The 14,824-nt window shown below is 41.9% G+C and overlaps 1 protein-coding gene across 11 annotated transcripts in view; it reads right to left on the bottom strand.

Moving 5' to 3' along the window:
- The window catches only part of LOC110523933 (rab GTPase-activating protein 1), a 136,649-nt gene that overhangs the window by 73,042 nt on the left and 48,783 nt on the right, over nucleotides 1-14,824 (bottom strand). For all 11 annotated transcript variants that reach the window (XR_016496080.1, XR_016496078.1, XR_016496079.1 and 8 more), the window contains one exon: nucleotides 6,158-6,308. Coding sequence is in view for 8 of the 11 variants with exons in the window: in XM_090234997.1 (XP_090091123.1) it covers nucleotides 6,158-6,308 (151 nt within the window). In the remaining 3 variants the exon portion in view is untranslated. The remainder of the gene's footprint in view (nucleotides 1-6,157; nucleotides 6,309-14,824) is intronic.

Genomic DNA, 14,824 nt, shown 5'->3' with positions numbered 1-14,824 from the left:
GCCCTCCAGGACATCTACAGCACCCGGTGTTACAGGAAGGCCAAGATGAAGATCATTAAGGACCTCAGCCACCCGAGCCAGACTGTTCGCTCAGATACTGTCCGACAGACGGAGACAGTACAAGTGCATCAGAGCTAAGACAGAGACGACAACAAAAAAAATGTATTTTATCAGGCCATCAAGGGTGCCATCACGGGTGTTTTCGATTAGCACCACTTTTACACTTCATATTAACGAGGCTACTTCTCATATAAAAGTTTCAATTCGCTAGTCCGTCGAGCCGTCTCCTGCTAGAATGGAAGATATGCATCTTCTAGCGATCTATTGATAGGCTAGGCGCCTTGTAGTCATAAAGCGAGCAATGACAGGGAAACAGCAGAGAGGAAGAGGCAAATCGAGAGGTTTCACTCTTGCCAAAATATGTCCAAAATAAGCCCAATGCATTTCTATGGGCTTACTGTGGATCTAAGCTTGCAGCCTGCCTTCCCACCCTTGGGACGACTCCCACTGTTAGGGCGGAGGCATGAGCATCTCGTCATTATAGAATGGGTAATTACAATAAACTGGTCTTAAATACATCTGAAACCAAAGGCATTGTATTTGGTTCAAAACATGATCGTCGACCTAAACCTCAACTGGAGCAGTCCGTAAAGGGTGTGACCATTGAACAAGACGAAGAAGCTGAACTCCTAGGAATAACATTGGATGGTCAGTTATCATGGTCAGGTCATATTGACAAAGTCGTTGTGAAGATAGGGAGAGGTATGCAAGATGCTCTGCGCTTGGCAAGAAGATCAACTGTACTAGTTGTTCAGGCTTTGATCTTGTCCCATCCTGAATACTGTCCTGTAATGTGGTCAGGTGCAGCAAAGAAAGACCTGGCAAAGTTGCAGCTGGCTCAAAATCAAGCAGCTCACCTTGCCCTTAACTGCACACACAGAACTATCAACAACATGCACGATAGTCTGATGGTTGAGGAGAAGTTGACTACCTCTCTCCTCGTCTTTTTAAGAAACATTTGTGTGTCGAAAATGTCTAACCACTCGTATAATCTCTTAGCATGCACTTCAAAATAGACATACCTAACTCCACCAGACACGCCACCATGGGTTTCTTCACGGTACCCAAACCAAGAACAGATTTAACGCGGCGCTAGTTATGTATAGAGCCATGTCATCGCGGTTACTCAAGCAGAAAGTCTAGCTTTTTTAAAAAACGACATAAAAACAAACATTGCATCACAGTACCTCTACTTTTTTCTAAAGATCTAATTTAACCGTACTATTTATTAAGAATATGCACATACATATTTCCTACACATAACTTATTTGTTATGTTGTTCTTGTCTATTACTGTTCTGTACTCTGTCATGTATTTATGTGGACCCCATGAAGAGTAGCTGCTGCATGTGCAGTAGCTAATGGGGATCGTAACAGCATGTGAGTGGAGCTGGAGCGAGGAGCGGAACGTGCCTAATTTGACTGGAGCGTGGAGCGAGATTCCCAAAGGACGGAGCCTTTTTGCCCGCTCCATTTTTGCTCCAGTAGCGCTCACTTCACGAGCTCAGGGAGTGCCTGAGCCCAGCATGAATTTGTAGTCTACTTGTGTGCTGCTATAGCCCCTTGCTTTATAGCTACTGCCATGGAGTTCGCTAAATATTTTCATAAAGAAACTGATAACACAGTTGCAAAATCAAGGTGACTTACAAAGATGGACCAAGAGCAATAGAGGGAATGCGTGGATGTAGTGTCCACAACTAAATAATCATTGTGGAACCTGAAAATACACAAATCCCGAAAGCATGACGGTGTACTTACTACGTGCACATGCTAAAAGAAACAAGAAATCTGATCTCTTAACAGTGTCTTTCATTTAGGTTATATTATCTATACAATAGGCCATCATGGATCTTGGCCCAATAGGCCTGGTATATTCCAACTTCCAAGGAGCTTGATTGGTTGATTTTTCCAAAAAATCCTTTATGCCTACCTATAGAAACAAATATACATCTCTGCATTCCTGCCCAGCCTGGCAAGAGTGGCCAAAAGAGTGTTTAGCATCCCTAGTGGCTCTGCAAGCTGGAGAGGATATTCCCCTCTGCTGCCCTGCTCTCCAGGCACCATCACAACCATCAGCCTGAGGCCACAGACTCTGACCAAACTCGTGTTTCCCGAAGGCACTGTAGACTGAGCCTAATAAGGCATTTGTTTTTTAATGTGTATTTAATTCTAAGTAAGTCACAGTAATGCACAATTTATAAACTATAATGATTCAGTACAACTAAATGCTGTTTAAATGCTGAGCACTTATGCCCCTAACTCCCTACCAGCCTTGTGTGTTGCACTCACAAACGCTTCACACTGTATTTATTTGTGGGATATGGCCTTAAAATAATTGAAATAATGTAGCCTAAATAATTCCTTCCGTTACTTCTTAGGCTCCCTGACTGGCTCCGGACCTATTTAGAGTGTTTTACGATGTTTACTACAATGTTTATATGCCGTTTAATATGTAGCCGATTTGAAATGATGAGAGCTTCTTACCTTTTCATGTTTATGAAATGCTTTTAATTCAAATCATATGGTTTGGTGTCAATACTTCAAAACCAAAATGGTAGGTCCAGGTAGTCACACAAAAAAAATAGATGGGCGTTGGTTAAATTGTGATATTAATGAATTGAGCGAATTTGGAGCGTCATTTTTATTTTTTTATGTGAGCGCAGAGCAGTTTTTAGTGGAGCGGTTGAAAAGGACACCGGGGCATTCCTATCGCTCAACTCCGCTCACACACTGGATCCTAATAAACTAAACGACTACTAAACTACTACAGTATGAGTGAAGCGTTTGCAGCGCAGCCAAGCCCCATCAAGCGCCAAAGGGCAAACCCCTAATGAGAGGCTGACCAGCAGTCACATAACATAGAAATCACATTAAGAAGAAATAGGACATTGAAGAATTAGGGGAGGGGGGGGGGGACATAATTACGTTAAACGGCTTGTTAAGTATCAGAGACCGTCACAGTGGGAGATATGTAAGTGAGCCTTCATCTTCCACTTAAGAGACTTTATCGTCTTAGATGATTTAAGATAGGTTTCTTTTCGATTCCTTCATCTGCCCATATGTGTAATGTGAGGACACAAAATGGTCAACCATTTCTATGGACAAGGCGGTCTTCAGGCAATCATTCAATCAATCCATTATCAGTCAAACTGATGTTTCAAGTCCTTTTTTTACATCAGCAGTCACAAAATGACTTTACAGTAAGTGGGCCAAAAAACCCATGTTGCGATAAAATGCCTGAATTGATACGATAACAATAAACAGAACAAGACGTTTATGACAATGTGTACCAGTGTTTTTTCTTCTATCCTTAAAACTAGAGTACGACCGACTCGATTGGCTTTGCCTTGCTGCATCCAATCATAGCAGTAGGATCAAGTTACAACCCGGCCATTTCCTGACAGATGAACTAGCCAATAGAGTTGTTTCGAATTGTGTTCTTGCAACAGAGTGGTTTAGAGTTTTTTTTAATTTAAATTAATTATCCCGATCACGAAAAATTACAAAAAAATACTAGTTTGATAAGCATCCGTGATAACAAATCGTGATTTTACATTGGAGCCATTTGCATTGAATAGATAGTTATTTTACATTCTCAAACTAACAGCAATGCCTACATGATGTCCTTCCATACAGGCATGACATGCTGGAGTGATGCTTCTATGCAAACGTTGTTGATCAGTAGGCTAATAATTCCCAAATGGATTTGTTTGTCATCTGTAGCACCATAGACTCCACTGATCAGCCAAAACAAGCTCAATAACCCAATGCATGCACACACTCCTATTGAATATGCATTCACCTGTATTGTGAATAGGCCTAGGCTTACATCTTGATTTACCCAGTTTAATCAATAGAGATTTACCATTCAAATACAATTATTACCATTATGTTATATATTTAGATTTTTTTTTTACCAAAGTCAAATGAATTGTTTGATCAAAAAAATAATATTGCATTATCTCTGGGAAATGTATCAAAATGTTCAAATTTCATGATTTTGAATATACGCCTAAAATATCGGCCTTCGGCCTCCTTGACCCCCCCCCCCAAAAAATAAAAATCAGTATTGGCTCTTAAAAAAAAATCCATATTGGTCGTTCTCTACTTTAAACTACTACGTCTAGTTTGATGGTTGAAGCCATCAATTGTCCCATTAACAATAACCCATACTGGAAAACTTATTTAATTTTAAACTTCACGTTTCTCGAGTATAGGCTACTTATCATAATGAACGACATAAGCAATATGGCTGCCGTAAGTACAGTCGGTTTATCGTCCCAGCTCTTTTAACCTCCCAGTGGAATATCACGAAGGTGACAGGAATGACAACAATCCTACGGTATCAAGCATCAGCAGTTATACCACATTATCATTGTACACAAGCTATATTCCACCAGTAGTCCATTGAATATGATGAATAGTCAGTCACCTATCGAGCTTGTGAGAATGACCCTGTTGAACTTGTGAGAATGACCCTGTTGAACTTGTGAGAATGACCCTGTCGAGCGTGTGAGAATGACCCTGTCGAGCTTGTGAGAATGACCCTGTTGAACTTGTGAGAATGACCCTGTCGAGCGTGTGAGAATGACCCTGTCGAGCTCGTGAGAATGACCCTGTCGAGCTCGTGAGAATGACCCTGTTGAACTGGTGAGAATGACCCTGTTGAACTGGTGAGAATGACCCTGTCGAGCTCGTGAGAATGACCCTGTCGAGCTCGTGAGAATGACCCTGTCGAGCTCGTGAGAATGACCCTGTTGAACTGGTGAGAATGACCCTGTTGAACTGGTGAGAATGACCCTGTCGAGCTCGTGAGAATGACCCTGTCGAGCTCGTGAGAATGACCCTGTTGAACTGGTGAGAATGACCCTGTTGAACTGGTGATCGAGTCACATGACTTAAATGATTTAGAGCTGGCCGTCCAACATTCTTTCGATCTTGTAAAACAAAATCTGTTTTTCGTTTCCACAAAATTACATTCAGATGTCTAAATTGAATCCCTTTTAGGAAAAAACTCTTCTACTTTCAATTCTATCGTATCAAACACATGATGGAAAATCTAGAGACCTCTTCAATAAATAAAACATTAAAAGAGAAAATCAAAGTAATCTGGCAATACAATTTGGATCAAAACGTTTTTGGGCGGGGGGGGGGGGGGGGGGGGGTCAACAAGTCTACAGGGCTGTGGCCTTGGTTGTACAGGCCTGAAATATTAGGGACATGGTCAAACCAGGCTGAGCTGGGCATCCCTGTTTGATGTGACTTGATAGAAAAGCAGCTATCACTTCCCCGGCCTCCTGCCTCTCTTCTCACACCACCTCAAACAACGGTAACACAGACTATGATGCTCATAAGCACACCCTTGTACGTACACCCACACACATGGGCGCAAACTCTCTCTCTCTGACAATACATAAACATAGTCTCTCAAACAAAACACTTTTTTCACCGAGAAGATTCCAGTGTCACCACCCAGCACTTCGTAGACAGGCCTATCAAGGCCTCCGATCTACAGACCCATGTTCCCAACGCTGTGGGAACATTTTCAATAACACTCTGGACACTTCTGTGCCCAAGTTCCAATAATGATGTAAAACATGTTGAAATGTAAATACACAGGTTCACGACGAAGGTTTACCACGAGTCATCCACATGAGTCAGTTACATAATGGGCTACAAATCCCATTGCCACTGACATTGAGTGTTTTGAGATCGACGAAGTTACATGGCAGTCGGGAATGCGCAGAATCACTGATCTACAAATCACCAGGTTTGAAACTAAAATAACTTATCGTGATCAAGATGAGTGATTCTGTGCCTCACCTTGCTCAAACTGAACAACTCAAACAATCAGTAAGCTATGCCATTAACCTCAGGTTAGGTAAGAGGTCAGGGGTCACAATGTGAATGGGGTCAGGTAGAAGGGGGGGTCCACTCCTGTAAAAATCTGTCCATTTGGAAATAGAGCGATAAGAAGACCTTCCTTCCTGCCTTTGGGACAACGACTCCCATTGTTAGGACGGAGACAAGACCATCTCGTCATTATATACACAGTATCTCTGGGTCAGGTTAGTTAAGTGCTCAGGGGTCAGGCCTACCTTGGTGATGAGGGTGCGGTACTCCTCTACCTGGTGGTCATTGTTATGGCAACCGGCCAGGAGCTGCCATACCTCTCCCCTGAGGGCCTCTGGTACGCCACTACGTACCAACGCCGGGAGCTGCTTGGGACGCACCGACAAGTTCAGGTGCCTGGGGACAGAGGGAGGGAGAGAGACAGGTTATCATAACGATCAGAATTATGTAACAGGTGTAGGGTGAAGTTGCCCCTAGACACTAATCTTGGGTCAGTTTTGCATTTTCCCCACTAATGCCGCATTTCCAACAAAGATTTACCCCAGTTTTCTTACACAACCGGCTCAGACTTTTCTGTTTCCCTCTACGCGGGCTGGCACCTGCGCCTCACTGGGCCATGGCCCCCCGCGGAACTGTTTGAATTTGAAGTCAAGGCAAGGGCCTTGGTACGTTTTAGCTGGCATTTACTGTAACAAGGGCTAACTGTGAACGACTTGTGGCGAGCAGACTTGTAAAGAGTCCTTCTCACAAAGCAACAGTCTTGAGTGGCGCAGAGGTTGTTGATTCTGCTCGCCACAAGGCTTTAGTGTTAGTAAAACACTACCACTGAAGCTTACATTGACATAAAACACTGGCGGCCCACTGGTGTGGGGATAAAGGCATCAGCATGCTTTAGTTGATGATGCCTAGCCGAAGCCGAACGAGTATGTTCGCATAATCCCTTAAAAGACCTTCGCTTGAAAAACATTTTTTTTTTTAAATGGCAATAGTACCGTTTGTTCATTTGGAGACGCCATAGCCAATACTCACTTCCTCAAAATAGTCAGAATTAATCTAATATAACTCAAGAAATCTGTATAATAAAAATTTAAATTTAAATTTAAAAAAGCTTTTGCAGAGGAAATCTTAGTGGCACAAGTTTACATCTAACTAAGACGTTTGGTGCAGAATTTCTCAATTAATAAATGTGCATGAAAGCAAGTCCTCTCATTGAACGATAAAGAGTCTACGACAACAAAAACGTAGACTTCGGCTTGCCTCGAGAAAAAATGTTGTTTCCCCGAACAGCCAAAACATCACAAAATGTTGTCACAATATATATTCACAAATTTTTCCAAACTGTTTCGGCTGGGAAGCATGCCTTAAAGGCGTCAGCATGCTTAAGTTCGTTCGGCTAGGCCGGCTATTCCCAAACTGTGGGTACGCGCAATGCCGTCAGGGGAAGGCCAAATAAAAATGTGATTCACATTTTCAAACAGTCCATTTAGATTTTCCAACGGGGCTATACATTTGGGTGATGTTTTTGTCTCGCATGAATAGCCTTGTTTCATCGCCAAAAATACAATTAAACCATCTTATTTTCTGCGAAATAACAACACAATGTCAAATACAGGAAGCCTAGTCAAATAATTCATATCCAATCACATTAACCATTACTGTCTCGCAGGAATTCCACTAACGTTTGCTCGAAAACCAGGACAACAGGAGAGGATATATTTTAAGTACTGAACAGCTTTGTGACATCAAATGGACTTTGGTGGTCAAGATGTGTTGGTATCTGTACTGATGGCGTAAAAGCCATGACAGGGAGGCATAGTGGAGTGGTAACGCGTGTGCAAGCAGATGCTCTCGACGCCACTTGGGTAAACTGCAGTATTCGCCGAGAGGCTCTTGCTGCCAAGGGAATGCCTGACAGCTTGAAATAAGTTTTGGACACTACAGTGAAAATGGTTAACTTTGTTGAAGCAAGGACTCTGAACACTCATGTATTTTCTGCATTATGCAATGATATCGGCAGCGACCATGTAACGCTTTTACAACATACAGAAGTGCGCTGGATATCAAAGGGCAAAGTAGTGACACGCTTTTTTGAACTGAGAGTCAAGCTTAGTTTTCTATACGGACCATAATCTTCACTTGTCTGACCGCTTGCACAAGGACGAGTTTTTCACATGACTGGCCTATCTGGGTGATGTTTTTTCTCGCCTGAATGATCTGAATCTAGGATTGCAGGTACTCTCCGCAACTATATTCAATGTGCGGCACAACATTGAGGCTATGATTAAGAAGTTGGAGCTCTTCTCTGTCTGCATTAACAAGGACAACACAGGTCTTTCCCTCATTGTATGATTTTTTTGTATGCAAATGAACTGAAGCTTACGGACAATGTCAAATGTGATATAGCGAAGCACCTGAGTGAGCTGGGTGTGCAATTACGCAGGTACTTTCCTGAAACGGACGACACAAACAACTGGATTCGTTATCCCTTTCACGCCCTGCCTCCAGTCCACTTACCAATATCTGAACAAGAGAGCCTCATTGAAATTGCAACAAGCGGTTCTGTGAAAATGTTATTTAAATCAGAAGTTACTGTCAGACTTCTGGATTGGGATGCGCTCAGAGTATCCTGCCTTGGCAAATCACGCAGTTAAGACACTGATGCCTTTGCAACCACGTACCCATGTGAGAGTGGATTCTCGGCCCTCACTAGCATGACAACTAAATACAGGCACAGACTGTGTGTGGAAAATAATTTAAGAATGAGACTCTCCAATACAACCCAACATTGCAAAGTTACGTGCATTCTTTCAAGCACACCCTTCTCATTAACCTGTGGTGAGTTATTCACAATTTGATGAACAAATAAGGTTTTATATGTAAGATGGCTAAACAAAGAGCTAAATTATGTTGTATTTATTTAACCAATTTGGAATTCAGATGTGTGTCCTGAGGAGCCAGATAGAGAAGGTGGAGGGGGGGGGGGGGGGCGAGAGAGAGAAAGGTGAGGCTCTCTTTGATCAGGACAGACCGAGACAGAGTCTACTCCTGGCTCTTGCCAGAGGCCTCGGCAGCTGGCAGGAATTACAGTCACAATGCCAGGCAATATAGTAATCAGGTTCCACACCACACACCCCTAGGAAGGCTAAAGAACATTCCAGATTAAATCGCCCCCCACTCTCATTCAGTTGTTTCGTCTTATTGTTTATTTGTCCCGAGGTACTTAGTTGGTTATGCATTGCAACGTGGCATTTCTTTTCTTCTCCGATAAAACACTTGAAACAAGGCAGGGTGTACTTTGAGTGTGATGTAAGTGAAACCAGCTTCAGTCCTCAGGGGGTTGGCCATACAAAAAAAAAAGTATCCCACTGACTCCCAGAGCCCTGCATCGAGTCGCACAACACACCACAGTGACATTTGCATTACATAATTGACCACCCTTTGCCAGTTAGAATGAAAGCAGATTTCTTAAACATAGCCATTTTATTTCAGTCAGCAGAGCCATTCTGAAGAGACACTTTAAAGGACACTTACACAATTTGGGTTGTTATTACAAAGTATTTAGTAATGTTCTACACAGTTTTAGTGTAATTTTATGATTTCATTCATATAAACTGTTTAGTGATGAGCCGAACTGGATATTGCTTCTCTGTAAGGTTTTAAGTAGGATGCCTGAGATTACTAATATAGGAAATGATGGACAGTCATTTTCAGTTATCTACAGTTGAAGTCGGAAGTTTACATACACCTTAGAGAAATACATTTAAACTCAGTTTTTCACCATTCCTGACATTTAATCTAAGTAAAAATTAAATGTCTTAGGTCAATTAGGATCACCACTTTATTTTAAGTTTCAAAATAACAGTAGAGAGAAGGATTTAGTTCAGCTTTTATTTCTTTCATCACATTCCCAGTGGGTCAGAAGTTTACATACACTCAATTAGTATTTGGTAACATTGCCTTTAAATTGTTTAACTTGGGTCAAACATTTTGGGTAGCCTTCTTCAAGCTTCCCACAATAAGTTGGGTGAATTTTGGCCCATTCCTCCTGACAGAGTTGGTGTAACTGAGTCAGGTTGGTAGGCTTCCTTGCTCACACACGCTTTTTCAGTTCTGCCCACAAATTTTCTATAGGATTGAGGTCAGGGCTTTGTAATGGCTACTCCAATACCTTGAATTTGTTGTCCTTAAGCCATTTCGCCATAACTTTGGAAGTATGCTTGGGGTCATCGTACATTTGGAAGACCCATTTGCAACCAAGCTTTAACTTCCAGACTGATGTCTTGAAATGTTGCTTCAATATATCCACATCATTTTCCTCCCTCATGATGCCATCTATTTTGTGAAGTGCACCAGTCCCTCCTGTAGCAAAGTACCCCCCACAACATGATGCTGCCACCCCCGTGCTTCACGGTTGGGATGGTGTTCTTCGGCTTGCAAGCCTCCCCCTTTTTCCTCCAAACATAACGATGTTCATTATGGACAAACAGTTCTATTTTTGTTTCATCAGACCAGAGGACATTTCTCCAAAAAGTACGATCTTTGTCCCCATGTCCAGTTGCAAACCGTTGTCTGGCTTTTTATGGCGGATTTGGAGCAGTGGCTTGCTGAGCGGGCCTATGACGCTATAGGACTCGTTTTACTGTGGATATAGACTATTTTGTACCTGTTTCCTCCAGCATCTTCACAAGGTCATTTGCTGTTGTTCTGGGATTGATTTTCACTTTTCGCACCAAAGTACGTTCATCTCTAGGAGACAGATTGCGTCTCCTTCCTGAGCAGTATGACGGCTGCGTGGTCCCATGGTGTTTATACTTGCATTCTATTTTTTGTACAGATGAACGTGGTACCTTTAGGCGTTTGGAAATGTCTCCCAAGGATGAGCCAGACATGCGGAGGTCTACAATTTTCTTTCTGAAGTCTTGGCTGATTTATTTTGATTTTCCCATGATGTCAAGCAAAGAGGCAATGAGTCTGAAGGTAGGCCTTGAAATACATCCACAGGTACACATCCAATTGACTCAAATTATGTCAATTAGCCTATCAGAAGCTTCTAAAGCCATGACATCATTTTCTGGACTTTTCCAAGCTGTTTAAAAGGCACAGTCAACTTAGTGTATGTAAACTTTTGACCCACTGGAATTGTGATACAATTGTCTGTAAACAATCGTTGGAAAAATTACTTGTGTCATGCAAAGTAGATGTCCTAACCACCCTGCCAAAACTGTAGTTTGTTAACAAGAAATTTGTGGAGTGGTTTAAAAAACAGTTTTAATGACTCCAACCCAAGTGTAAGTAAACTTTCGACTAAACCCATCCCTAGTTTTCAGATCATATTGGAACTGCATGCCATATGTTGCTCTGGTTGTTTTTGTCTAATAACATCTCTAAATATTTTAAATAGGCACTCAAAAAACCTATAGAATGATTCTATTCGGCCAAAACCACTCCCACCATCACCGACCGAAGTTGCAGCTCCAGCAGCCATTGTGCCCTTTTCAGGCATCTTGATGTAATGTATCATAATGCCACTTCATATAATGTGACATGTGGAGGTCTACATTACTCATCTCATATGTATATACTGTACTCTATACCATCTACTGCATCTTGCCTATGCCATTCGGCCATCACTCATTTATATATTTGATGTACATATTCGTATTCATTCCTTACACTTGTAAGGTAGTTGTTGTGAAATTATTAGGTTATATTACGTGTTAGATGTAACTGCATGGTCGGAACTAGAAGCACAAGCATTTCGCTACACTTACACATGGTTAGCAGATGTTAGTGCATGTGACAAATAAATTTGATTTGATCAAGTAGCACCTTTTTAACGGCTTTTTGAGGATGGACCGAAGTGAACCCTGGAACCCCAAAGAACATCTGGTGCTGTTCAAAAACAACAGCTGTTGTGATGCGGCTGAAAACCACTAGCTAGCTAACTTAGTCTAGTTGTACTGTTAAAAGGAACAATGCATAGACCTAGAAAATGCATGGCCAACCCTGTTCCTAGAGATCTAGCTACTGGGTGTGCAGGTTTCTGTTCCAGCCCAGCCCTGACATTTGGTTTATTATTTGTATTAGACACTATTCATTTAACTGTTCAATCATCTCTTGTTTTGAAGTTAGATTAATGTCTAAACCCACTAACCATTGATATAGGTGTTCTTTATATTATATGAAATAAAGTGTTGATTCTTTGATTTATGTACAGTCGTGGCCAAAAGTTTTGAGAATGACACAAATATTATTTTTCACAGTCTGCTGCCTCAGTTTGCATGATGGCAATTTGCATATACTCCAGAATGGTATGAAGAGTTATCAGATGAATTGCAATTAATTGCAAAGTCCCTCTTTGCCATGCAAATGAACTGAATCCCCAAAAAAACATTTCCACTGCATTTCAGCCCTGCCACAAAAGGACCAGCTGACATCATGTCAGTGATTCTCTCGTAAACACAGGTGTGAGTGTTGAAGAGGACAAGGCTGGAGATAACTCTGTCATGCTGATGGAGGTCGAATAACAGACTGGAAGCTTCAAAAGGAGGGTGGTGCTTGGAATCATTGTTGTTCCTCTGTCAACCATGGTTACCTGCAAGGAAACACGTGCTGTCATCATTGCTTTGCACAAAAAGGGCTTCACAGGCAAGGATATTGCTGCCAGTAAGATTGCACCTAAATCATCCATTTATCGGATCATCAAGAACTTCAAGGAGAGCGGTTAAAATGTTGTGAAGAAGGCTTTCAGGGCGCCTAAGAAAGTCCAGCAAGCGCCAGGACCGTCTCCTAAAGTTGATTCAGCTGCAGGATTGGGGCAACACCAGTACAGAGCTTGCTCAGGAATGGCAGCAGGCAGGTGTGAGTGCATCTGCATGCACAGTGAGGCAAAGACTTTTGGAGGATGGCCTGGTGTCAAGAAGGGCAGCAGAGAAGCCACTTATCTCCAGGAAAAACATCAGGGACAGACTGATATTCTGCAAAAGGTACAGTGATTGGACTGCTGAGGACCGGGGTAAAGTAATTTTCTCTGATGAATCCCCTTTCCGATTGTTTGGGGCATCCGGAAAAAAAACATGTCCAGAGAAGACAAGGTGAGCACTACCATCAGTCCTGTGTCATGCCAACAGTAAAGCATCCGGAGACCATTCATGTGTGGGGTTGCTTCTCAGCCAAGGGAGTGGGCTCACTCACAATTTTGCCTAAGAACACAGCATGAATAAAGAATGATACTAACACATCCTCCGAGAGCAACTTCTCCCAACCATCCAGGAACAGTTTGGTGACAAACAATGCCTTTTCCAGCATGGTGGTGCACCTTGCTATAAGGCAAAAGTGATAACTAAGTGGCTCGGGGAACAAAACATTGATATTTTGGGTCCAAACTCCCCAGACCTTAAACCCATTGAGAACTTGTGGTCAATCCTCAAGAGGGGGGTGGACAAAAACAAAAACAATTCTGACAAACTCCAAGCATTGATTATGCAAGAATGGGCTGCCATCAGTCAGGATGTGGCCCAGAAGTTAATTGACGGCATGCCAGGCCAGATTGCAGAGGTCTTGAAAAAGAAGGGTCAACACTGCAAACATTGACTCTTTGTATCAACTTCATGTAATTGCCAATAAAAGCCTTTGACACTTATGAAATGCTTGTAATTATACTTCAGTATTCCATAGTAACATCTGACAAAAATATCTAAAGACACTGAAGCAGCTAACTTTGTGGAAATTAATATTTCTGTCATTCTCAAAACTTTTGGCAACGACTGTATAGTGTATTCTTTGGTCATGGAACATTCCCTATTTGTTTTATTTTGTTGTCACTCTCATTTAGTTTGGTGATACTACACAGATGTCCTACAGCTGATGTCCTTGATCATTGGTGTGGGTGTATCAATCCCTGTATGGCTGACCTAGAATGCAAACCCTGTCAACAGCAGCACTTCCTACCCACAAAACAGCGTCTATTACCCAACCAAAACCATGATCTTAGTGGGGCTAGGATAACATCACTTTAGGTCTGGGGGGGGGGGGGGGGGTAACCTTACCACACGATAGCTACTAAGTCCTTTTCTCACTTTGTCATTCCTTGGATTACTCACATCCTTTCTCCTCACCTGTATTATATTGCAACTGTATTGGAGGAGAGGTCCCTCCCCTGTTACCTTCTTCTCCAATGGGAAATGATACTATTACAAATAGGAAAAGCACTCACACATCAGAGATACTGTAATACTGGCAAGATCCGTGTGTTTTTTACATTTTTCATTAGACAATTAATGAGGCTAACCATGTTGAAGGATTCCAGATTTTACTTCTACAGCTACTGTATATGCTGTCATGAAATGGATTAGAGCAAGCCCTTTTAATGAAAGTAGGCCTTAAGGATAACATGCACAGGAGAGAGACATTATCAGCAAATATCACTATCACGAGAGTGTGCAGAAAGGAATATTTTAAAGGTTGATTTTATTTCATTTCAAAATACAAGTTGCTTGAAATCAAGTTGCAATTGGTTTGCGGCATGTTATGCAATTAATATGCAGTTCAACATTAGCACCACAAAGTGACAGCACTAGCATTTGCATTATAATCTAGCGTTACTACATGTAACAAATCACTAGCTAGGTCTCGTAACGTCGAAGATACATGCCTAGCACAAGCTAGCGGTTCATTAAAACGACAGTAAAATCCAATCGCAAAATCTAATTGGATTGGTTGCATACACATAGTTAGCAGATGTTATTGCGGAGTGTAGCAAAATGCTTGTATTCCTAGTATGTTTCTTGATTGAAACTAAGAGGCCAATACACCTGGATAAAATATAGTTGTGTTTTGAAGGAAGCAGACGAAGAGCTAGGAGAGACAGATTGGTGAGGGGGGAGAGAGAGAGGTTGATAGCACAAAAGCTA

The sequence above is a fragment of the Oncorhynchus mykiss genome, chromosome 5 (genome assembly GCF_057628025.1).
Source record: "Oncorhynchus mykiss isolate SJ-2025 chromosome 5, ASM5762802v1, whole genome shotgun sequence".
NCBI lineage: Eukaryota > Metazoa > Chordata > Actinopteri > Salmoniformes > Salmonidae > Oncorhynchus > Oncorhynchus mykiss.
This window is presented reverse-complemented; position numbering and strand designations above follow the sequence as displayed.